The 24,107-nt window shown below is 43.5% G+C and overlaps 1 protein-coding gene across 3 annotated transcripts; it reads right to left on the bottom strand.

Moving 5' to 3' along the window:
• Positions 1–12: 12 nt before the first annotated feature.
• Positions 13–23,887, bottom strand: LOC121151625 (LYR motif-containing protein 1). Of its 3 annotated transcripts, XM_040973228.1 has the most exons (6): positions 23,574–23,823; positions 16,737–17,026; positions 13,680–13,842; positions 7,232–7,390; positions 2,723–2,815; positions 13–512 (listed from the first exon to the last, which is right to left on the bottom strand). In XM_040973228.1, the coding sequence occupies exons 4-6, from the start codon at positions 7,388–7,390 to the stop codon at positions 396–398; spliced, it is 369 nt and encodes a 122-aa protein (XP_040829162.1). In that variant the 5' UTR covers positions 13,680–13,842; positions 16,737–17,026; positions 23,574–23,823; the 3' UTR covers positions 13–395. The 3 variants fall into 3 exon arrangements, with proteins under 3 accessions (XP_040829162.1, XP_040829163.1, XP_040829161.1); XM_040973229.1 differs by lacking the exon at positions 13,680–13,842; XM_040973227.1 differs by lacking the exons at positions 13,680–13,842; positions 16,737–17,026 and having other exon boundaries at positions 16–512; positions 23,574–23,887.
• Positions 23,888–24,107: the final 220 nt, after the last annotated feature.

Consider the following 24,107-nt stretch of genomic DNA (forward strand, 5'->3'; position numbering starts at 1 on the left):
TCTTTAATTTGGAAAACAAAATGTCTAAAATCATTCCAAGGGTGACACACAGTTTTGCAGCAGCCATGAGAACTTACAGCAGTTTGCATCAGCTGGTCTGTGTGGTGAACAGCATTCCCATGAGAAGCTTCATCACCTTCATGCCTCCTCCCACAGGCCTTAGTAGTATTTCCAACACTGATTTCAGTGAGAGGAAAGCCCTGGCCTCCAGGTTAATGTCATCCACTCAGGCAGCAAGTCTCTGAACACACTATGCATATATAAGCACACAGTCTTACAGGTTCTTAAGAAGATACTTGAATTTTTACTCCTGATTAAGGAGATGGGTTTTGTCATCTGGTTTACATTCAAGATCAAGATGGCTCATTGTTCTCAGAAATGAGTTTCCTTCTGAATTAGGAAACTTCATCATAAGACTTGAGATATACTGGTTTGGAGAGTTTTCTCAGTTTCTCCTGGCTTCGAAGTCCCCGGCCTCGTAGTGAGGTGAGGCCCATTGGAGGCAGATGAATCTGAATAACAAGAATGATGATGATATTGAAAGCTATACTTATTGCAGCAGCTTGTATTATTCACTGTGGGTTTACTAAGATACCATGCTGTCTGCTAAGTGCTAAAGCTGTACTGAGTCATTAAGCTTATGGTTTTTGCTCAAATTAAGCCTTATACTAATCTCACAAAGAATCATTCCATTTTTTCATATGTAAGAAAATGGAGGCTCAGAGAAGCTAAATAACTTGCAAGTTCAGTGTCAGGTTCAAAATTTGAACCTAGGCCCATTGTTCCAGAATGTTTGTTCTTTGTTAAGTGCCTAAAATAGAAAATGATCACAGGCCACACAGCAACATGGGATTCCAGCGAAGAGAGTCTTGGGGGAAATGTGTAGATACTAAAATGTTCAGCATGGAGTAAAAATTAGGTCTAATCTAAATGCCTACTAAGAGACAGCAGGTTAAGTCATGGCTGTGGGGGCTGGCATTGTGATGCAGCAAGTTCAACCACCGCATGAAATGACAGTATCCATGTAATGCTAGTTTGAGTCCTGGCTGTTCCACTTCCAATTTAGCTCCTTGTTCATGTGCCTGGGAAAGCAACAGCGTATGGCCCAAGTGTTTACGACCCTGCACCCATGTGGAAGACTCTGCTCCTGGCTTTGGCCTGGCCCATTCTGGCCATTGCTGCCATTTGTGGAGTAAAGGAATGATGGAAGGTCTATCTCACTCTTTTTCTTCCTCTCTGTAACTCTTTCATATAAAGAAATAATTTTTTTGAAGATTTATTTTATTTGAAAGACAGTTACAAAGAAGGAAAGATAGAGCTTCTGTCTGCTGGTTCACTCCTCAAATGGCTGCGAAAACAAGAGCTGGGCCTGTCTGAAACCAAGAGCCAGGTGCTTCTGAGTCTTCCACATGGGTGCAGAGGCCAAAGCACTTGGGCTTATCCTCTGCTGGGTGGAGCTAGACTGGAAGTAGAACAATCAAGACTCAGCTGGTGTCCATCGGGGATGCCAGTACCACAGGTGGTTTTACCCACTCCACTACAGTACTGACTTAACAAATCTTGTTTTAAAACTCATGGCAGTGGTAGTTACGTTTATCATATTGGCCATGGGTGCCACTCAACATTATTTCTGGATGTGTCTGTGAAGGTGTTCCTGGATGAGACTAGCACTGAGAGTAGACACAATGGAGTATGCAGGCAGCCCTTTCCGAGGTGGATAGGCACAATTCAATCTGCTAAGAGCCCCAATAGAACAGAAAGGAGGATCAAGGAGGACTTCCCCCATGTGCTTCCTGCCTGCTGTTTGAGCAGGGATATTTCACCATGGACTGGGATTCCTGCCACCATGCTGGCTCCCCCAAGTTCTCAGAATTGCGCTGGATCCCATCACTGGTGTTCTCCTGGGCCTTATGGATCATTGGACTTTGCAGCCTCCATAATCATGGGAGCCGGTGCTTTGTAATGCATTTCCCTTAATCTAGACAGACCTGCGTCGACATCTACATTCTATCCTACTAGTTCTGTTTTTCTGTAATACAGTTGCACATTCTTAACAGTAGAATGTGGTGTAACCATTTTTAAAAGGTTGAGACTAAACTGTGTGCAAAGATATCCAAAAGAGATGATGTAAGTAGACAAACAGCATGCCCAGAATTTCATAGATGTAAAAAAAAAAAAAAGACATGCATAAGGATAGAAAAGAAGAAAAGCCTATATTGCTAAATTATTATGTTGCAGCAATTTAAAAAAAAAAAGTGCTGCTTTAGGATGTTACAGAGTTGAATATTGGCAATTTCAGAGTCCCATCTAAGGACGCAGTGGTAAGTCCCAGAGGATGTGGATTTCTGACAGTTTTTACTCTCTGAGGATTCCTTTCATGTATGAACTTTCATGCATTTATTAACAAGAAACTCCAAAAGGCTGAGAAGCAATAAAAAGCCTTTTTATAATAAGCAAAATAAAACCATTTTCATTAAAAAAATGTAAAAGTCAAAAGATGAAGTTATCAAAATAGGAGCTGCCTTTCCCTTCTGTATGTGGCAAAGCTGTACAGTAGAAGACAGAAGGCATTCACTGACATCTCTACCATGATGGGTTAGTGGCACATGAGGATGACATACCCTCTGTGCTTCTCCATGAGCGCCCTGGAGAGACTCTTGGGAATAACAGGACTGACAGCGTAAGTACCCACCCCCCAGCTGTTAACTGGAGTCACACTTACCGGCCTTGGGTAAGGAATCTGGTAATGAAGTCCAATTTCAATCCTGGCTGTACATTCATCGATACATTGCTTAATCAGGTCTGTGTCTGTGAGCTATTAAAAGGGGAAACAGGTGAGGCATTTTGGCCTATTTCTGATTGTATAGGACATACGAGGATACATTTTCTTAAGTATTTTTTCCATTCACTAGTCACATTGTCATTACAATCCTATATTCAAATTCATAGTAGATTAAACTTTCAGAATTGTTAAAACAGATAATACAGGCAAATGTAAAAAAAATTAATTTCCAAACGATCTAATAATAACTCAATCTCTCTCTGTTACTCTTGTCTCCAGTCCCCCTTTTGTTCCTCCAAGGATATTGTAATGTGTACAGAGAGAATTTTTTTTCTTACACAAATGATAACTTGCTTCTGAGCCTTTTTCACTAACACTACATTCACATACACAGATTTACTTCCATTCTTTTTGACAATGCTACCCAATTCCAACAAAAGGCTTTATTATAATTTAACCAATTTCTTATTAATGGAAAATTAGGTTATTTCCAACCTTTTGCCATTATAAACAGTTTTGCTATAGAGCCCTCTGAATTTTTTTTTACTTTCATGCAAATGTATCTAAAAGGGAACTGTTACAAAGGCTTTAAGTTCATGCATTTTTAATTTTCACAGATATTCCCAAGTTGCTCTCTTGAGTTTGCACCAATTTATATTATTCCCTACACAGAATGAGGGTCTTTTTCACAGCCTCCCCACAGATGAAAACTTCCAGCCAGTCGTTTCAGCAAGTGCTGTCCAGAAACCTCCTGAGGAAGACACTGAAGAATGATCTACTTCTTATTTTAAACTATAAATGCCCTGCTTGGAAGAAATGGAAACAAAATATTCCTGAAACTTCGAAGTGGTCAAATTATGGTGGTTCACATTCAAGTAAAGGAATCAGAGTTCATTTGGAAACATTAAAATGCCAAGTAGGGAAAGGGGAGAAACTTGCCTACTGAGAATGGAAAATGAATTAATATGTGGCCTCAAAGTAGAGGCAGAATTACATCAGCACCAGATGACACCCACAGAGTAGTTTGGGCTCATGTGGCTTGGAAAGTCCAAGGGCGTTCCTGTCCTAGGGTACCTTTTGGAGCATGGGGGAAGAGTTCCAAGAACAGTTGAGTCCTGTTGAGTCCCGTGGGGCGAAGGTTCAACTTTCTGACTCCTGCGCTTCTCAGAAGCTATTGCTCTGCATTCAACATTGGGCATAATTTCCATGTTGCCTTTGGCCCACTGGGATTCAGAGCAATTCATAAGATACTTTAGGATTAGTAAGCTCTTAAAGCAACTCAAGTTACAAGAAACTGCTTATGTCTGTAGGAGGCATTGGGGAGAAGGCCCTCACATAGATATGGTTTAGGGTGCCAGAGCGTCTTGACTTGCAGCTGTTCATCTGAACAAGGGCTAATGGACAAAATTCAGTCATTCTTAGGTTTTCTGCATGATTGTGCCATCTCTGCTACCACCCATACGGATAGAAAATTTTTTCTCTAAATGGACTCTCTCATAGGCATGGGATCTGATATTTTTTTTTCTAACTGATGTTAAACCAGTTGACTATTTGAAATTAAAAACCCATGTATCTTCTCTTTCTGTTGCTCCCAGCAGGCACATACACATTCGTATGGCTCACCTGTTGGGCCAATTGCAGCAGAAACAAAGGAAAAATTACTGCAATCATAGAAAACTTGGGAGAATCACTCAGGTGAGTAAGTTGCAAAATTTCATTGGGCATATACTATGATAGCCCCAACACTAGGCCGGACACGCTGAGGCCATGGATCTCTGCCTTCAGTGACTGAGGCTACTACACCTGATCAGAACAACTCTGATACCTGAGGCACAATGACATATAATCAACCAGTGTGGCGGTGACTGCCACGGACTGCTACAGAAATTCAGAATGGGTGGCAACCATGGACTTGGGGGTGGGGAAACGTTGAGGAAGATTTCTTAGAGAAGATCAGTGAATCATAGTAGTGGTCAATGCTTATTAGTTTAGTGACAACCACAAGCAAGTCCCATATGATATACTGAAAAAGTGTAAGGCATTATCTGTGTGCTCAAGGGGCTGACAATCTGGTTTGGTCAAGAAATGACAGGAATGGGCCCAGCGCGATAGTGTAGTGAATGAAGTCTTCACCTTGCATGTCCAGCATCCCCTATGGGCGCCGGTTCTAATCCCAGCAGCCCCGCTTCCCATCCAGCTCCCTGCTTGTGGCCTGGGAAAGCAGTTGAGGATGGCCCAAAGCTTTGGGACCCAGCACCTGTGTGGGAGACCCAGAAGAAGCTCCTAGCTTCGGATTGGCTCAGCTCCAGCCATTGCAGCCGCTTGGGGAGTGAACCATCGGATGGAAGATCTTCTTCTCTGTCTCTCCTCCTCTGTATATATCTGACTTTGCAATAAAAATAAAATAACTTAAAAAAAAAAAAGAAATGATGGGGAAAAGGTTAGTAACTACTTCGGGGTCTCTGGCACCTACTGAATAAAAATGTACTGGGCCTACAATTCCCATGTATGTATTTATATGGATTTATGGTAGGTTTGTGTTCCCCAAAAACCCAAGCTACATTGAAAATACTACTAATCAAAGAAGCATTGAACACCACACCCCACAGCTTACGATAGCCACCTTAAACATGCTGTGAATACTTGCTATCCTATAGTGGTACAAACCATCCATTTTATGCGTATTACTTAGGCACCACCATAAAGTTGAGAAACTACATCTCAAACCATTCTAAGTCAGGGACTGTCTGTATAAACAGATATTTTTAACGGATGACATACAAAAATAGAGCAGTCTGATTTTATTTCTGTTCTTTGGGGGATTGTTCAAGGACCCCTGGGGTACATGCACTCTGCTTTGGCAAGCATGGTCCATGCTCAGAGCAGAATCTTGAGGAGTTGGAGAAAGGTCAGCGGTGTAGAAAGACAGCTTTTAGCAGTTCACTCTTAAAAAGCAGGAAGGCTTCAGGGACCCTGAGAAGGGGAAGGTATTAGACATCAGGAAGGCTTCTTTGGCAGCACCTGTCTCAGCTGCGATTTTTAAAATATTTTTAAATAATGCATTTTTAATTGGAAGATTTTTTTTTTATTGGAAAGTCAGATTTACAGAGAAAAAGATTTTCCATCCACTGGTTCGCTCCCTGAGTGGCAGCAACAGTTGGAGCTGAGCTTATCTGAAGCCAGAAACCAGGAGCCAGGAGCCTCTCCCAGGTCTTCCACACCAGGGCAGGGTCCCAAGGCTATGGGCTGTCCTCTTCTGCTTTCCCAGGCCACAGGCAGGGAGCTGGATGGGAAGTGGAGCAGCTGGGATACAAACTGGTACCCATATGGGATCCCGGTACATACAAGGCATGGACTTTAGCCATTGGGCTACTGAGACAGGCCCATGAGCTGTGATACTGTATGTCCTTCTGTTCAACTCTGAAATGTCTTTGAAGAGCTTTGTCTTAGCTTTATATCCCCAGGGCCCAGGTCTGGTGTGTGGCACGTGTGGGCCAATTCTTGACAGATGAGGAATGAGATAAAGACAGAGTGGTAAAAGGAGCTGTGCAAGGAATGGGCAGGCATGTCGGGACAGCGGCTGCACTTGTAGGAAGGTGAGTTCTGCTGTGGTGAGGTCTGCTGGGTGGTCTCTCTGTGGCCAAGGCTGTGTCTTCAGATGTGAGAGTTGATACTGTAAGGTACTGGCCTGGCACATAAGGTAACCTTTAGGGGACCCTCACGGCTGCCACAATGGGCCACAGAGATAAAATAGCGGTCAGAGAGGGCGCACAGTGACAATAAGTTGTTTGGAAGTTTCACGAAGCAAACAGGGACAGCACTGGATCCATCTGATCAGTGAGAAGGAGCCTAAGGGGAAGGGAGGTGCTGGAAGCCTCTTTCTGTGCTGCAGAGCTAAGAGCTAGCACTTTATGATTTGCTGGGATGGGTCATATCTGGCTCCCTGCTGTCTGGGTGTACAGTCCCATTATGTTAGCGACTGCAAGGAGACTATCTGACTCAATTCTGTGGTTCCAAAGGGCAACCTCATTCTGCTAGCCAAGGCAGCTTGAGTTCAAAGCCAAATTATGAAGGGAACCTTGTGTCTTAATCCTATTCTCTCCCTTCTGAATGGTTTATATTGGGAGGCTTTGAGTGGTTTATGAATTTAAAAAAACATCTCACTGTATCCTCCCCAGGGACAGACGGGCAGTGGGCATGTTCTGGGGAAGGGCTTCTCCTCAGAAAACTGTCCTTGGCCTGACCTAATATCACCTGGTGTGTGGGGTCTGCTGCAGATGCCGAGTCCTGTACCAGCTGGACTTGAGTTCCTGGTGGCTGGGCAGATTAGCCACGCTGTGCCTGTGGCCCCTTCCTGCCTCAGTCATCTCCATGAGGGACAGAAAATAAATGAATAAATACCATAAGAAACTCCCTCCTCCATGTAGTCTGCAGCTGAAGCTGACTTACATTTTTGTTTTTCTGGAACAGTGTTCTGGCTTCATTTAGTATGTACTCTTTCTCCTTAATGGTATCTTCCATCTGCCCTGATGCCGCCTGCCATTTCCTTGCGAGCCTGAAAATGCTGCGGTAGAGGCCAAGAACTTCTTGTCGTGTTGCTGTTGTCATCTTCAGACCCACCAAAATAGAAGAGGGGAAATTTGTATCAAAGTGCAATTCAATAGTAGGCAGCTAGGCAGATGTACATTTTTAAATCAAGATCTTTAATTAGTCTAGAAATAACTGCTTTTTCAGAACAGATCAGTTGGGTAGCGCTGCCAGAATTGTGCAGTACAAACACCAGCTCTCTCTCTACATCATCCCACAATGGAAGGCCATTTTACAAACACGTCAAAGCCCAACGTTGTCTTTTAGCATTCTTTAAACTGGTCTTCCCAGAAGAAGGGGATAGTTGCTACTTGGCTCCAACCAGCTGTTGCTATGTAGAAATGAGAGCCTAGGAATACTAGATATACTGACAACCAAAGAGTAAGTGACAATACTTACTTTAAAACTATGAAATCTTAAATACGGCAGTGTGGTGAAGTGGGTGGGTTAAGCTACTGCCTGCAACATGCCAGTCTGCTAACATGCCTGGGAAAGCAGGAGACAATGGCTCAAATGCTTGGGTCCCTGCACTACATGGGAGTTCCAAGTAGAATTCCAGGCTTCTGCCTGGGCCAGCCTGGCCATTTGGATACTAAACCAGCAGATGGAAGATCTCTTAGATCTAGCTCTCTTTCTCTGAAACTGGGCCTTTCAAATTATTTAAAAAAACAAAAAAAAAGAATTTTTAAAAAGTTTTTTTAAAAAACTATGAAATCTTTAAGAAAATACTAAGTCATTAATTTGAAAATGTAGGTATCATCAAAGTAAAAAAAAAAAAGTCTATTACCTTAGTTCCACATAGAAGCTATTAGAATGAACTCTCTGTACATGCATCATAGTATATTTGAAAATACTTCTCAAAACCATTGATCTGCTTTGTTGTCCAGTAAGAGCTGCACAATGAGTATAGTAAAATCTCTGACCAAAGATTTCTCTGGCGTTCTACTCTGAAACATCCGATTTAATTTCAAAAGACTTGTCAGAATAAGAACCAACCTAAGAATATTCCCTAAAGGTAGCTATTTTTGTTTTGTCTTGTTTTAAGACATAATTCTTATCATTCTGTTTTGGACAGAAAAAGATACAGAGAATGATAGCAATATAGTCTCAATAGACCCTAAAGGATTTGACTCACAGCTTGGGATGTCCACATCCTGTTTTGGAGTGTCTGAGCAAAGTTCTGGCTCTGCTTCTGATTCCAGCTTCCTGCTAATTCACTCCCTGAGATGCAGCAAGACACTGCCCAAGTGCTTGAGTCTCTGTAGTCCACACGGGAGGACCCAGCCTGACTGAGTTCCAGGCTCCTGGTTTCAGTTCAGCCCAGCCCCATCTGTTTCAGGTAATTAGGAACGTCTGTGTCTTTCAAATAAAAAATTTAACTTTTAAAAGATAATGAATGTAATTGAAATTCCCATGTTATCCCTTCCAAATTATTCTTTCTTACAGAAGCAACTGCTATTGAATTTTCATGTATTCCTGTCATGTATATCTCTACACTTAACATTAGAAAGCATTGGTTTGCGAGCTTAAAACTTCAGATGTAAAATTCCTAAATATATAGACAAAAAACAAGTTCTGCAACTTTTTTTTACGTCCATCATATTTCCATGAATCATTCATGCTGTTACACAGATCTCTAATTCAGATATTCTCACTGTTGCAATTCATTCTACTGCATGAAGTCATCCTAGTATTAAAGGGCAGTGATTTGTGGGAAAAATTGGATTGAAAGCTTACTTTGGTGCAAAAAAATTTTTTAAATCTATATGTACATTTTTGTAATATGTATGTATTTCCAAGAACATGTTATTATTTCAGAGGCAGAAAGAGAGGTATCCCACCTATTGATTCATTCCCCAAATCCCTGCGACAGCCTGGCTCTAGCCAAAGTTAGGGACCCAGTTCATGTCTCCTGCTTGGGGGGAAGGGCCTCAAAACACTTCAGATATCACTTGCTGTCTCCCAGGTCTACATTAGCAGAGGGAAGCAAAGCAGGGACTTGAACCTAGGCACTCTAGTATGGGATGTGGGCATCTTAAAGTTGTAGGCCAAATATCCAGCCCTTTATGAACGTTTGAAGACATCTTACAGGTAAATGTCTATTGTGTTGCTAGATGTTAGATGGCTTTGATTCTTTTTTTTTTTAACTTAATAATATAATCTCTTCTTTTTGACATTTCTATGTGTAAAAGACTTTTGAGAAAGACAGAGTCGGGGTCGGGGTTCTGGGTGAAGGGAATGTCCTATTACTGCAGGATTTTTGTTAGCCAAAATAATAACTATTATAGTGACTTTAACAAGAAGACATGTTTGGAAGACAAGGACAAATAACAGTGTAAGTAACAGGCCTTGGGACTTGGACACTTTTGATTCCTGGGTTTTACTCAAAGAGGCTTGTATGCATTAGGAAAGAGGATGCTCCAGGCCACTAAGGAGCCTGCTCCATGTCTATTCCCTGGGGGAGGCATGTATACTTTAGGGTGGTCCTGAGCCTATCAGAATTTAGGTAGCTAAAGACTGACAGAGGTGAGTGCATAATTTATCTAGAAATCCCAAGTCTCTGCAAGGAACTCTAGAGAATTTCTCTTTTGAACTTGATGGCCCTTCCTACATGCCCTGACCCTGGGGACCTTTCTTGAGCAATAAGAAATGAACTAAAACTTAACTGATGAAAAAGTTGAAAGCACTCTTTCACCCCATTCTAAGGTTTAAAAGGATCAAAGTTACATTCAGTACCAACCCCAAACTCCATGGTGCTTTACAGAGTTTTTTTAAAAAAAAAACTAAAACAAAAACTTAAAAGGAATTCATAAAAACCAAGATAGAACATCACGCATAATAAAAACACAGATGAGATGATGACATTTTTCCTGGTAAGGAAACAGGTTTCTGAGTTGCTGGCTCTCCCTAAAACTCCATGGTTTCGCATGAAAATACATGAGTCAGTTCCTCTGAGGGGAAAGGGAGTCTGTGGCATCTAGTCATGATTGCTTCACCTCCGTCAGGAGCAGACGGAACTTCCTTGACTTCATGACACCAGAGGAGGAAACTGTCAGCCTTCTCCAAAGCCTATCTTTCATTGGTTCCCATGGTTTCCACGTCTAACTGACCATAGGCTATAATCTGATCCACAAGCCCTGCCATTAGCTTACTCAAGGCAATCAGCAGTCCTAACAATTGGTACTTAATAGAACTATTTTTAAAACACTTTAATTAATGTTTAATCTTAAGAGGGAGATAAGTGATGTCTCTCTTCACCAACATCAGGTGGCCCAGGAAAAATCCAAGTTCCAAAGCAGAAAAAAAGGATGTAAAACTCTTATCTACCCAGTGTGTATGTTCCTTTCATGCTCCCCCCTCCCCCTGCCTTTTTTAAGGTAGAATTACAGAGATAGAGAGACAGCAATTGAGCAAGGCATCGTCCATCTTCCCTCACCAAATGACCGCATCAGCCAGGCCTGGACCAGGCCAAAACCAGGTGTAAGTAACTCCATCTGGGTCTTCCACATGGGTGGCAGGGGGCCAAGCACTCAGGCCATTTTTTATTGCTTTCCAGATAAAGTAGAGGGGAGCTGGATCGGAAGTGAAACAGCCCAGACTCATTCATATGGACTGGTGGCACAGCACGCTGCAGGATAACGTGCTGTGCCAAAACACAGGCCTCACTGTGCACTATGAACAAGTCTGGGCTGCCACTTCCTTCCAAGTCTTGAGAAAAGGCAAGAAAGTAAGGAAAGGGGAGGAGAGAGAAGGGAAGGGAAAGGTTTTAGTGAACTGGTTTCTTCCTTACATTAGGGACACAGACCCATTAGGTTCCCTTTCTAGAAGACTCTCTCCTGACCCCTTCCCTTTAACCCAACCAACTGCTACTCATCTTGAGGCTCCCCAGCGTAAACCAGGATGTCTCAGAAGATCTTCTGCCTCCCAGCCACCCACACTGGGTCAGGTCTCTGCTGAGTCACCTTCCCACGGCTCTTGGTATTTCTTTGTAGTCCTCATCACTGAGGTAATGGTTTGTGATGTTTGTCTTCCTCCAGTAGAAGCTAATCCTTACGGGGTCAGTAACTACATTCATCTTATTTAATGCTCAATTCTCAGCACCCAGAAAGGTGCATAACAAAAATATCTCATGCTAAAGAAAGTTTGTGATTCTAGAAACAAAATCAGTCATACAGAACTTAAAGAGCCCTCTTATTCTTGCTCTCTTTCATGATACAGATCTATGTAAGTCTTTGCTCTTAGAAAGCAACTCATTTAGAAAAACTGCTTGTTCCCAAAGAGTGTTCTTTCCATGGATTTAATGGCTTGAAACTGACATTTATTCCACTATGAATTACCTCTTACAATTAGCCTGAGACTGAGGAGGGAGCTGTGTCCTTCACTAGTATTCCAGGTAGAGCTCCTGATCTGCTCAGAGTTTCACAATAACATCAGAAAGTATTCATTTATTTAGAGGATCACTTTGAAGGGCAGTCTCAATCAGCTATGAAGTCTGTTTTCAAGGAATAATATTCACAGTTGAAGTTCTAATAGCCTCTGACCTCATTGTGACAATTCTTGGAATTCTTTACTCTTTTTCATCTCCCTGACTGTCCCAACTCCAACCCCAATTCCAAAATGAGTAAAAACAGAGCAGAGGGCCCGGTGTGGTAGCTTAGTGGCTAAAGACCTCACTTTGCATGTGCCAAGATCCCATATGGGCCTGGTTTGTGTCCCGGCAGCCCTGCTTCCCATCTAGCTCCCTGCTTGTGGCCTGGGAAAGCAGTATAGGGTGTCCCAAGGCCTTGGGACCCTGCACCTGCAAGGGAGACTCAGAAAGAAATTCCTGGCTCCTAGCTTCAGATCAGCTCAGTAATTTGTATAGACACACAGCACTAAAAAAAAAAAAAAAAAAAAAGCAAAAGACTGGAAAGACTGAAAAGATACAAACTGGCCTCTTTTCTGAAGCCTACAATCACGTACAACCAAAGTACTAGGATGACATGCACCATCAAGTGCTTACCATGTTGTGTGCAGGCCTGTATGTGTTGTTGCTTGTGAGTTTTGGTTTATCACCATAGTTGGGACAAGTTTCCTCTAACACAAGTGTCCCAAAGTTTGAATGGGGATACATATTTAGATATATTAGTAACTGATTATTTCAATGTTTATTAGAATAACCCATCAAACTCATGATTTAGAGCAATTTAGATGGTCTAAAATACAGCTTCTACAAAATTAACATTTTAAAAAATGGCAAGCTAGTATAAAATAGAGGTAAATAGCACAGGTGTTGTTATGCAGTTCATTCAAGCCAACGCTAGAGGCACCTGCTGAGACCACGTCCGGCCTCTGCTTTGGATCCAGCTGCTTGCTCATGCTCTCAGGAGCGGTGAATGATGGCCCGAGTACTGGAGTTCTTGTCTCACCTGTGGGAGACCCAAATGGAACTTCTGGATGCTGGCTTTGATTTGACCCTACCCTGGCTGTTGTGAGCAACTGGGGAAGTGAACCAACAGATGGAAGATCTTTGTGTGTCTTTGACACAATTAAGTAAATGTTTAACAAAACAAAATAATAGGGCATTGTGGCGCATTGGGTTAAGCTGCTGTGATACTGGCATTCCATACTGGTGTGCCCTTGGGAGTCCCTGCTACTCTGCTTCCATTTCAGCTTCCTGTTACTGTGATTCAGAAGGCAGTCAGTGTTTGGTCTCTGTCACTCACATAGGAGACCAGATGGAGTTCATGACTCCTGACTTCAGCCAACTAAGTCCTGGCCATTTGGAGCATAAGCCAACAGATGCAAGATCACTTTCTTTGTGTGTTTCTTTATCTGAAGATCTGCCTTTAAAATAAATTTGTGTGTGTGTGTATATGTGTGTGTGTTTAACTAACAGCAAAAATTGTGATGTGGACTCAACAACAAAAGTTTGGAAGCTGCCGGCCTTAGGCACCTGCTATGGCATGCTTGTTTGTCTTGGTTGAGCCATCCGTGGACAGTGCCTCTTTTCTGCTGCCACCGAGTTCTATCAGACACCCACCTACTATCAAGCTTTTCTGGAGCACCTTTTCCCCAGTTCCTAACACAGTCAGCTACTGCTCTTTTGTAGTTATTGCATGATATGTCTTTTTTTTTTCGTGAAGTCTCTGAACTCCCAGAGGGCAGGATAGGTATCTTGATAATTATAGTAGTAGTAATAATAACTGTTTTCGCTTTTATATATATGCTAATTCCCACAATCATCAAAACAATTCTATAAGGTAGATACTACTATCACCTCCATTTTACAAGAGAGGAACCTGATGCAAAGAGAGACTAAGTAACTTGCCTGAGGTCACAGAAGAATAGGCAGGGCCAGGATTCAGTCCCAGACCATGTATAGTCAGAGCCCATGCTTTTCATCACTAAGTAGTCTGCTCAGTCTCAAATGCTGATTTCTTGAAAGGGCTGAGCCAGTGTGACAGAGGGAGGTAAAGGATTCTTTCTCCTTCCTATGACAAACAGCAAAGGAGGGATTTCTTTTGGTACCTTAATATGGATTAAAATAACCTGCTGTTATCCTACAAGTCTTTAAGGAGGCTGTGCCCTGGGCTGGACTGCTCTGCTCTTCGATCCCCCACAGCAACCTTATCCCTTCTGAACAAAAGGGAGCTGACGTCATAGAATTTCTGAGAAATCTGGGTAGGAGTTCCTTACACTGCAACTATTCTGCAGGCCTTCCACTTCCCTCCTAGGGAGCCAGTCATTCCTTCACTCAACATTTACTGCTTACCTACTATGATACAGAGTGATAAACAGGCATCAGGCTGGGTGTTTAACATAGCACTTGAGATGTTGCTTGGGGACATTGCATCCCACATCAGAGGGTCTGATTTCAAATCCCAGCTCAGCTCCTGATTCTAACTTCCTGCTAAGTCAGCAGATGATGGATCAGATAGTGATGCCTATTCTGAAGGAATGAAACAGTGAGACAGAACAAATGAGCACAGATGGGATGGTCAGCACATTTGGGTGGAGTCCTGAATCCTGTTAAGGTGCTTATTGGTAGAAAGAAAGAACAGCAAAAACAATGGCTTCAAGGTAGGAATCTACTCCAAAGATGAATGTGAATGTAGCAAGAGCCTTTGGGGAAGAGGCCACACACAGGTCAACAGAATCCAAACCAAGTTGGGAAGGCAGATTTTAAGTAAGCTGGAGTTAACATAATGTAGTTTACCTTCTGCATTAGCCTTAAGCTGGAGTCAGGAACTGGGTATTAAACTCAGGTAATCTTAAAAGGGAAACAATGTATCTTAATTAGTTTCTTAACTGCTAGACCAAATGCGCACCCCTATATCTTTCTTTCATTCTTTCCTTAAAGACTTTATTTGAAAGACACACTTCCAGAGAGAAATGAGACAGATATTCCATCTGTTGCATTCACTCCCCAAATGGCTCCAATAACCAGAGCTGGACCAGTCTAAAGTCTAGAGCTTCTTCAAGGTTTTCTACATGGGTATGGGGCCTGAGCACTTGGGTAATCTGCTGCTTTCCCAGACACATTACTAGGGAGATGAATGAGAAGTGGTACAGGCCAGACTCGAACTGGCACCAACATGGGGTGCTGGCATGGCAGGCAGAGGCTTAATCTATAACGCCATGGTGCCCCTATATTTTTTTAAAAAGTTTTAGATATCAAATAATACCATAACCATTCATGATTCCATATCTTTGTTTTCATATTTATTCATTTTTTAAAGATTTATTTATTGTTTTTATTGGAAAGTCAGATATACAGAGAGGAGGAGAGACAGAGAGGAAGATCCTCCATCTGATGATTCACTCCCCACGTGAGCGCAATGGCCAGTGCTGCACCAATCCGAAGCCAGGAGCCAGGAACTTCCTCCCACACAGGTGCAGGGTTCCAAGGCTTTGGACTGTCCTCGACTGCTTTCCCAGGCTACAAGCAGGGAGCTGGATGGGAAGTGGAGCTACTGGAACTAGAACCGCCACCCATGTGGGATCTGGGTGCATTCAAGGTGAGGACTTTAGCTGCTAGGCCATCATGCCGGACCCAATATTTATTCATTTTTATTTGAAAGGCAGATTTACCGAGAGGAGAGACAGGGAGTCAAAGATCTTCCATCTGCTGGTTTAATCCCCAAATGGCTGCAACAGCTACAGCTGAGTCAATCCAAAGCCAAGAGCCAGTAGTTATTTTGTTTGTTTGTTTTGGGGTCTTCCGCACAGGTGCAGGGTCCCAATGACTTAGACTATCATCCTCTGCTTTCCAAGGCTGTAGCAGGGAGCTGAATCAGAAGTGGAGCAGCCAGGACACGAACAGGCACCCATATGGGATGTGGTGCTTGCAGGTGAAGGATTAACCTGTTGAGTGTCTGCACTGGCCCCAAATCCCATGTCTCTTACAGATGAAGAAATTGGAAATCTTGCCTAACACCACTTAACGAACTGACAGAAGAGTTGTGACCAAGAGCTCAAAAGGCTAGATGACTGTCTACTTTTCTTGCCACAAGATTTCCCTTGTTTTTATTTTGGGATCAGGTTAGAAAGAAACACTCTCCCTTTCACTTACTGCTAAGGTACAGTGAGAGGTTCTAGGAGGCTCTGGGAACCTATTCTACATACTCAGGTACTCCATGTATCCAGACCAACTTCTGGAGGAAGCCTTTATCTACTAGTAACAAGGGCCTCAGCCCTGCTTCCTTTCTCCCACCTTTGGAACAATTTCCTCCCACCTCTGGAGAGTCATCTTAGGATGAACTCCTAGAAGTTTGAGTACAGATGAAAATTCCCTCTCCCCAGATGAAATTTATACAAGTATGACTCTGGTCTCAGGAATGCCAAAATTCCAAATGTTGGCTTCTCATGGGGCTTTGCCTACTGCTGGAAGTATTGCAATACAAACAAGAGAACAGACAAAAAAGGCAAAGGCAATAAGCTGATTTTCAAGATATAAGTGATTGTAAAGACTTCCATTCTTTCAAGAAAGATCTAACTCTAGGCATTTTTTTTTTCATCATAATTAATGACTTCAGTATAGTCCACTTTCTCTGCCAGGTGCTTTCTGATTCTTTCAGAGACTGTGCAGACCACTGTAGATCAACCCAAACAGAATCAGTCATTGTCTACTAACAGTGATATATCCTATGTCCCTGCTGCCCTACATCCTTCGATCTGGGATCCCTTTATTGTCAAAGGAAGGCCCAGTTCACATAACCAAGATGACCTCTCTCTGCCTATCTGTTGCTTCTTGTTCTCCGGTTTCCTTTACTGCAAGGGTGCCCCTTTCACTCAGAGACTAGATCAGTGTTCCTGCTAAGCACACTGCAAGCCTGTGTACACTCCTATCTTAACATTCATCATACCTTATAGGAATTTGACTTACCTTTCTTTTCTCACTGTATCAGGTATGTGATCCAGGATGATGGGAAAGGCTGGAACTGTGTCTAAAGTCACTTTACTTCCAGGCTGGGCACGTAGTTGCAGCATGGAAAAAGATTTTAGAATAAATTCACCAAGAAGGGTCCCCAGAACTGTCCATTCTCATGCTCAGAGATCCATGGTAGTGTTTGGATTAGGTTTCCCAACTGAATACTCACAGCACTTTAAAATATTAATTAGCTTTCCCAATGAGGTTTTCAAAAGCAGAGGGTAGCAGAAAAAGAACTGAAACCTCTACAAAAAAAAGAAAAAAAACTGTTATTTAGGGGATGAGGAGAGACTTATTTCTATCCAGGGCAGCTTAACCTTACACAGTTATGATATAACGCTCAATCTTAAGGTCTTTAAATCCCAGCTAGGTTTGATTCACTGGAGTGAAATGATTTACAATGTTTCTGTGAAACTCTCAAACACAGAAAAATGGGGCTTTAATATTTTTTTAAAAAAAATCATTTTGGGGATGACACTGTGGCTACCAGGCTAATCCTCCACCTTCAAGTGCCACATCCCATATGGGTACCAGTTCATGTCCTGGCTGCTCTACTTCCCATCCAGGTCCCTGCTTATGGCCCGGGAAAGCAGCAGAGGATGGTCCAAAGCCTTGGGACCCTGCACCTGTGTGGGAGACACAAAGGAGGCTCCTAGCTTCAGACCAACTTAGCTCTGGCCATTGTGGAAATTTGGGGAGTGAGCCAGCAAATGGAAGATCTCTGTCTCTCTTTCTGTAAATTTGCCTTTCAAGTGCAATTATAAAAAAAATCATTTTAGGAATAAGGTTCAGTTCCTTGTACCCAGTTGATCATTGGGATTAAAACAAACTCAGGAAAACTTAATTTAAAGGTTTGTAATTTTGAAAATCTCTAGAAAACTAAGATACTCTTGAAAATACCAAACCATGGGGTCCTATGCAGTCATCTAGTGGTTTACATCCTTGCCTTGAATGCACCGGTTCGTATCCCAGCTGCTCCACTTCTCTCCTAGCTCCCTGCTTATGGTCAGGGAAAGCTGTGGAGGATGGCCCAAGGCCTCGGGACCCTGCCCCCACATGGGAGATCTGGAAAAAGTTCCTGGCTCCTTGCTTTGGATAAGCTTATCTCTAGTCATTGTGGCCACTTAGGGAATGAACCAGCAGATGGAAAATCTGTCTCTCCTCTCTGTAAATCTGACTTTGCAATAAAAATAAATAAAACTTTAAAAAAGAAAATAATAATATACCAAACCATGTAGGCTTTCTCACCCCAAAGTTTTCAAATTTTTCTCCCTACATTTCTAAAAAAAATACCAGAAACTATTCAAAAGAATGAACATATGAGCTCTGAGGGGGATAAACCTGGATTTGAATCCTGATTTCACTCCATGGAACAAACAGGCAAAGTCTATACTTCCTACACCTCGATTTCTTGAAATGTAAAACCTTTTTCAAAGGGTTATAAGGTTTATTCACGAGGTAATCCATGTAAAACATGTAACGTGAGTTCCTGGGAGGCACGAGTTACCTGAATAGGAGGAAATAAAAGCGGAACAAAGAGGCCTCTTTTATCTATGCTAAGCTTTGTCTGCAGTGAAGGGAAAAGAAATGTGTGACCTGTTGGCGAATTTATTACTCTGTGGAAGTAATGGATTTTCCTAAAGCTGTTTCCCTCTGATCATTAATAATCCCTGTACAGTAAAGGGCTATTGTTCTTCAGTATGAGTAAATAACCCTGTTGGAGACACTGCTTATCTTCAGACCACAGCTCATACTTCTTACTGGAAATATAGTGCAGGTGCCAACACAAAAGGCATGACAGGCTTCCCGTCCTATTTTTCTTTATCTTTTACACCTTGTTTATCCTCCTAGATCTGTTATTTTCCCTTCTTTTGGCTGCACACCCATATTTTCTACAATAGCATCCTATTGAACTGAGTAAGTTTGAAGCGCAGCTGTGCTCCCTCACATCCCTGGAACCCAAAAGGGGAAGTGTAAGGCTATATGTTGTTTTGCAAATCTCACAGTATCTTGACATGGTAAACGGAATCATATCATGACCATTCTCTAATATACCATCTTTTTGCACAGAAAAGTGACAAGAATGGGGTGGTGGAGATGGGGGGGGGCAGGAAGAAGGTACATTAAATTTATCTTTTATGTAAGGAAAAAGAAATCATGTAATATAAAAAATTTTCAAAACAAAGGTCAAAAAATAAATGTCAGGGAGTGGGCACTGTGGCACAGTTGAGTTAAGCTGCCAGTTGGGACACTGCATCCCATATCAGAGTATCCAGGGTATGGCTACTCCATTCCCACGCAGCTCCCTGTTCAAGTACCTTGGGAAGGCAGCAGATGATGGTAAAAGCTTTTGGGTTCATACCACCCACGTAGGAGACCTGGATAAAGTTCCTGGCTCCTGGCTTCAGCCTGGCCCGGCCTCAGTTGTTGCTGCATTTAGGGAGTGAATCAGCCTGACCCAGCCCTGACTGCTGGATGCAGTGGGGGAGTGAATAAGCAGATGGAATCAATCTCTCACTCCCCCTCTCTCTTTCACTCTGCCTTTCAAATAGTCAAGCTTTAAAACAATCACCAAAATAAGAAAAAATAAAGGCTGTTGCAAAAACAGATTTAAAAGGTATTTTAAAAACAAAAATAAATATCAATGTATGAAACACTTCTAAAATAACAATCCCTAAAAAGGTAACAGGATGCCAACACACTCACTCTAATGCTCCCCCAAAGATGTTTCTCAGTTTACCATAGTTATATCCATCGCAGGCTGAAAATATTATAACCTGAGTAGTTATTTAAAAATCCCTAAGTTACTGAACATCAGAGCCTAGCTTGGCAACCCACAGCAGTGCAGAGTTATCAGCTGTTCACCCATGTGATCCTGCCACTGCCCAGCCTTCCTGGAGAATTGTTTCACACAGTTGCCAACCCAGGGAAACACTAAAATATCAGGCACAGTTTCCACTGAATGTATATCCTGTTGTAAAGCCATGAAGTCCCATATGATGGAAACTGAATGTATAGGATGCCAGCACTGGAACACAGCACAAGATGATACTTGTACAGAGGAAGTCCAATGGGGCTATTGTAACCAAGACAATAGATAGATACAGCTATTTTTCTCTGCAGGATTAGGAGTTCTAGATGGAAATCGAGTTATGAGTCCTTCTAGTCAAATGAAATGGGAGTGTACGTTTTCCTGTCAGCATATTTTAGAAGACAATGTCAAGGCAAGCATTATTCAGATGTGTTGGAAATCAGCTGCCAAAAGTAGGAGGCAGAGAAAGATGGGAGGGGTGGGAAATGGAAGACCAGTACTGTAAGATCAACTTTTTATTTCTAACTCCTCAGCTAGTATTTTCAAGCCTGCTTGGCAACCAGGGAAGACAGAGAATACAAAACACTGAAAACATGAATCCTGCTCTGGGCCAGGTGCATGGCCTACGAGGCTGGGTTTGAGTCTCAGGTCTGCCCATCCCTCTCACTCCACCATTGCAGCTTTCTGCTAATGCATACACTGTGAGGCAGGAGACAATGGCTCAAATAGCTGGGGCCTGCCATCCATGAGAGACTCCTGGCGTACTCTGGTCCAGTCCCTTGATGCTGCAGGCATTTGGGGAGTGTACCAGTGGACAGAAGATATATGTCCTTTGATGCCTTTCAAATAAATTCCTGCTAGTGATCTCCCAAGGAAATGGATTAGAACTTCAGTTGTAGCAGAAACAGTTGGAACTTGCCAGCACCTAATCCTAGCTCCCACTAACAGATAATTGCACTTTTTGCTTGGACTTGGCTCCTATTAATAACAAATGGACCGAATCTCCTTAACTAGCATTAAGTTCCTCCAGAGTAGGAGCAATAATTTCCCACTTCTACAAGTGGATTATGATGAGCAACTAATACACCTTCAAGTTTTTCTCATTCAACGCAGATGAGAAGAAATGTGACAAGATAATTCTGTCCACTTTATCCAACAGGGTAGTTACTGACTAAATGTACTTATTGGACGCTTGGAATATGATTATTTTGTCCGAGGAACTTAATTTTTATTTAGTCTCATTTGGTTGTTGTCGCATAGCCTAAGAATTGCAAATGAAATGCTCATAGGGATCAGCCAAGTGGTGGAAGGGAGGGGACACTTTTGACACACTTGGCATGAACCAAATATAGAGAGGGAAGCAAATCTTCTAGCTGTTGGTATGCAAGAACCTCTAGGAACCTTATGCTGGTGCTGTTGGATTTCCCAAGTGAAGCTGAAAATCTGGAATTTAATGTTCAATTCCTATTTTTCTTAAGATGTATTTCTTTAGTTGAATGGCAGAGTGAGATCTTCCATCTGCCGCTTTATCCCCAAAATATCCACAACAGCCAGGGCTGGGCCAGGCAGAGCCTGGGAGCCAGGAACTCTGCAGATCTACGTTGAGTGGCAGGGACATACTTAGGCCATCAAACACTGCCCTCCCAGGCACTTCAGCAGGAAGCTGGATCAGAAGTGGAGCAGCCAGGACTCAAACTGGCATTCCAATATGAGACACCACTATTACAATAAATTTGTAGGCAGGATATGTCTTGCCAGTAGGTGACTTCCAATTTAACCCTTTCAGCTCTTCAAAAAAGGGCCTTTTTCAAGGCCATTTTACTGGTGAGTAGCTGGCCGAAGATTGAAATAGAGGCCTTTTGATTTTTCCTCTGATACCCTTCCTCACATCATTTTGAGACAGATCATTTCTAGTGGTATTAGCAGCATGTCAGGGACGTACCCCTTTGTCAGAAGGTGTCAAAATTCCACAACTGATAGCTTATGAACAGCATTCCTGTCCAGCCATAACCATATGCTGGGCTGGTGTGTGCAAGGCTCTGTATTAGCAATCAGACACAAAATAGAAAAGGGCCAGGGCCCATCGTGGTGGTCTAGAGGCCAAAGTCCTCGCCTTGAATGCGCCAGGATCCCAATCAGGCGCCAGTTCTAGTCCCAGTAGCTCCACTTCCCATCCAGCTCCCTGCCTGTAGCCTGGGAAAGCAGTCGAGGACGGCCCAAAGCCTTGGAACCCTGCACCCATGTGGGAGACCTGGAGGAAGTTCCTGGCTCCTGGCTTCAGATCTGCACAGCACCGTCCATTGTGGTCACTTGAGGAGTGCATCATCGGATGAAGATCTTCCTCTCTTTCTACATCTCTGACTTTGCAATAAAAATAAATAAATCTTAAAAAAAAAAAAAACCCAGTCCAGGGAGGAGACCAACATACATTTTTTTTTTTTAAATCAGGTTTTTCTATAATGGAAACAAATTATTTAAAGTCTAAAAGCAGTGGGAGCTGGGAAGAGGAAGAGATGAGATTTGAGCCAAGCCTGAGGAATGAGTAAAGCTGGCAAGCAGATGGATGAGTCTGAGTTTGAGGATGGGCTCCCATTATTCCAGGTTTGGGGGTGGGGAGCAGTATGTGTACCTTCTTTTTCCTTTCATCTTTCATGCTGTGGCTATGTCAAGTCTCCTCTGCTGGCTTTCCCTTGCTGGGAAAATTCCAAAGGTTAAATGCTCCAAGGAGCTTGGGGGCATTCTTTCATCATCCTCTCCCTAGTTCATGTAGGAATAAACTTCTTGGGTACTAAGAGCTTTCCCTTGTCCTGCATATCCAACCTGACATCTTGGCCTGGCTTGTTAAGACGTTTACCAAACTCAGGATGCTTGAAAGACGTGGGTTGTTCATTTCCAAACTGCATTCCCTCAGGAAGTCATCCTTGTTTCTCCTCCTCCTCTTAAACATACATCCAACTGAGCAATGAAGTCCTGCGAGCTCTACCTCCAGAATTTTTTCTGAACCTTATTCCCTCCATGTCCACACCGTGGGGACCCTTTTCCATACTACTGTCACCTCTCCCTTGGCCTTCCTTGTGCAATACCATCTAAACAGGTCTGACAACTTCCTTCCTACTCCATCCAGAAGGCTGGGTAATTTCTGAAAACCTACCTTGGATAAGGTAAAAAAAAAAAAAAAAAACCTTCAGCATCACAATAGCCAAACCCTTGCCTTGGGCAAAAAAACAATTTCGGCTCCATGGCCACTCCCCCAACTTCATCACAGGGCTCTATGACCCTGTCTTTCTGCTTCAGCCACCTGGCCTACTCACAGTCTACCTTAAAATCCCTCCCACTGGCTCTATTCTCCATCCACAAAGATCATTCCCTGCATTGGTGGCCTCCTCTCAACAACAGCTTTCTCTTATTCAGAGCGGCCCTCGGACCCCACCGTCTATCACTTCAACTGATCCTGGAGGCATTTCTCACTGGCTGACACCTTTATCATTCACTTGCGAACTCTCCCGCACGACAACCAGAGGCGTATGCTTCATTCCTGTTCTCAAATGTGCCCATCGAAGGAGCTGAGAAGCTGGCTCACTGTCCAACAAAGTGTCCACTTTCCTAACAGGGTCTCCTTTGAGTCTAGCTTCCCTAGACAGACGCCCCTAGGTCCTTGGAATGATTCCCTACCGTGTCCCATTTCCATTTGTGAATTCCCGCCCTCCCCCCGCCCCAAAAATCTACAAAAGCTTTCAGAGAGTGGTTCCAAACCAAGCTTCCCTTTCCTGGCACGCGCGCGGGACACTTTCCTGAGGCAGCTCCCCAGGGACCAGTGGCGTGGACACCGAGCCGCCCTGGCGAGGTGGGTGGGGGGGGGGGGTCACACAAGCGCGTCTCCTAGCAACGCCGCACCCCCACCCCATTCCTGCTCCTTGGGGCGCCACCCCCTCCCCCAGTCTCCCGCGCCAGGAGTCCGCGTCTCCATCGCTTGCACTCACTCTGCGTCAGTTCTGCCTTCCCCCACCCACAGAAGCGCGGCAGCCTCCGGCGGGCTGGGAGGAGGCGGTACCAAGAACCTTGCTGAGCCGCGGCCCACCGAGCTTGGGCAGGTCCGGTAGGCCAGGCCGGACTAAACCACCGGCGGACTTCTGTGGGAGCATGAGTGACAGGTCAGAGGTAGTCTAGAGTCTCCCCAAACCTCAAATCCTACCCCATTCTGTGTCTCACTCAACAATATAGAAAACTCATCCTTCCTCTGTGTTCCCCTAACCCCTTCCGTAACTCTTCCCACCTCATTCCAGTCCCCAAAAATGGTCTAGCTCAGCTCCTCCTACCTCTCCCTCCCCGTTGCTACGGCCTTGCCCTTACTTGGCGACGGCTTCGTACGTTTTCGTGTAACGTCGTGACGCAATCTTCTAGCCATTCCCTCCCCGCCCCTCTCTCATCCTCCCTCCCGGAGCGGGCGGCCGGCGGGGTTACCGGAAGTGATGATGCAGGAGGCGATGGAGGGGGCGGGGCTTCGGGAAGGCTGC

Source organism: Ochotona curzoniae, unplaced genomic scaffold (genome assembly GCF_017591425.1).
Source record: "Ochotona curzoniae isolate NIBS_2020 unplaced genomic scaffold, NIBS_Ocur_1.0 contig_2321, whole genome shotgun sequence".
Taxonomy (NCBI): Eukaryota; Metazoa; Chordata; class Mammalia; order Lagomorpha; family Ochotonidae; genus Ochotona; species Ochotona curzoniae.

Excerpts from the sequence above, each read along its gene's own strand:
- LOC121151625 (XM_040973229.1), bottom strand. The coding sequence starts at position 7,390 with ATGACAACAGCAACACGACAAGAAGTTCTTGGCCTCTACCGCAGCATT. Across the intron at positions 2,816-7,231 it reads TGTTCCAGAAAAACAAAAAT|CTCACAGACACAGACCTGAT; the intron begins GTAAGTCAGCTT and ends CCCTTTTAATAG. Across the intron at positions 513-2,722 it reads AGATTCCTTACCCAAGGCCG|ATTCATCTGCCTCCAATGGG; the intron begins GTAAGTGTGACT and ends CTTGTTATTCAG.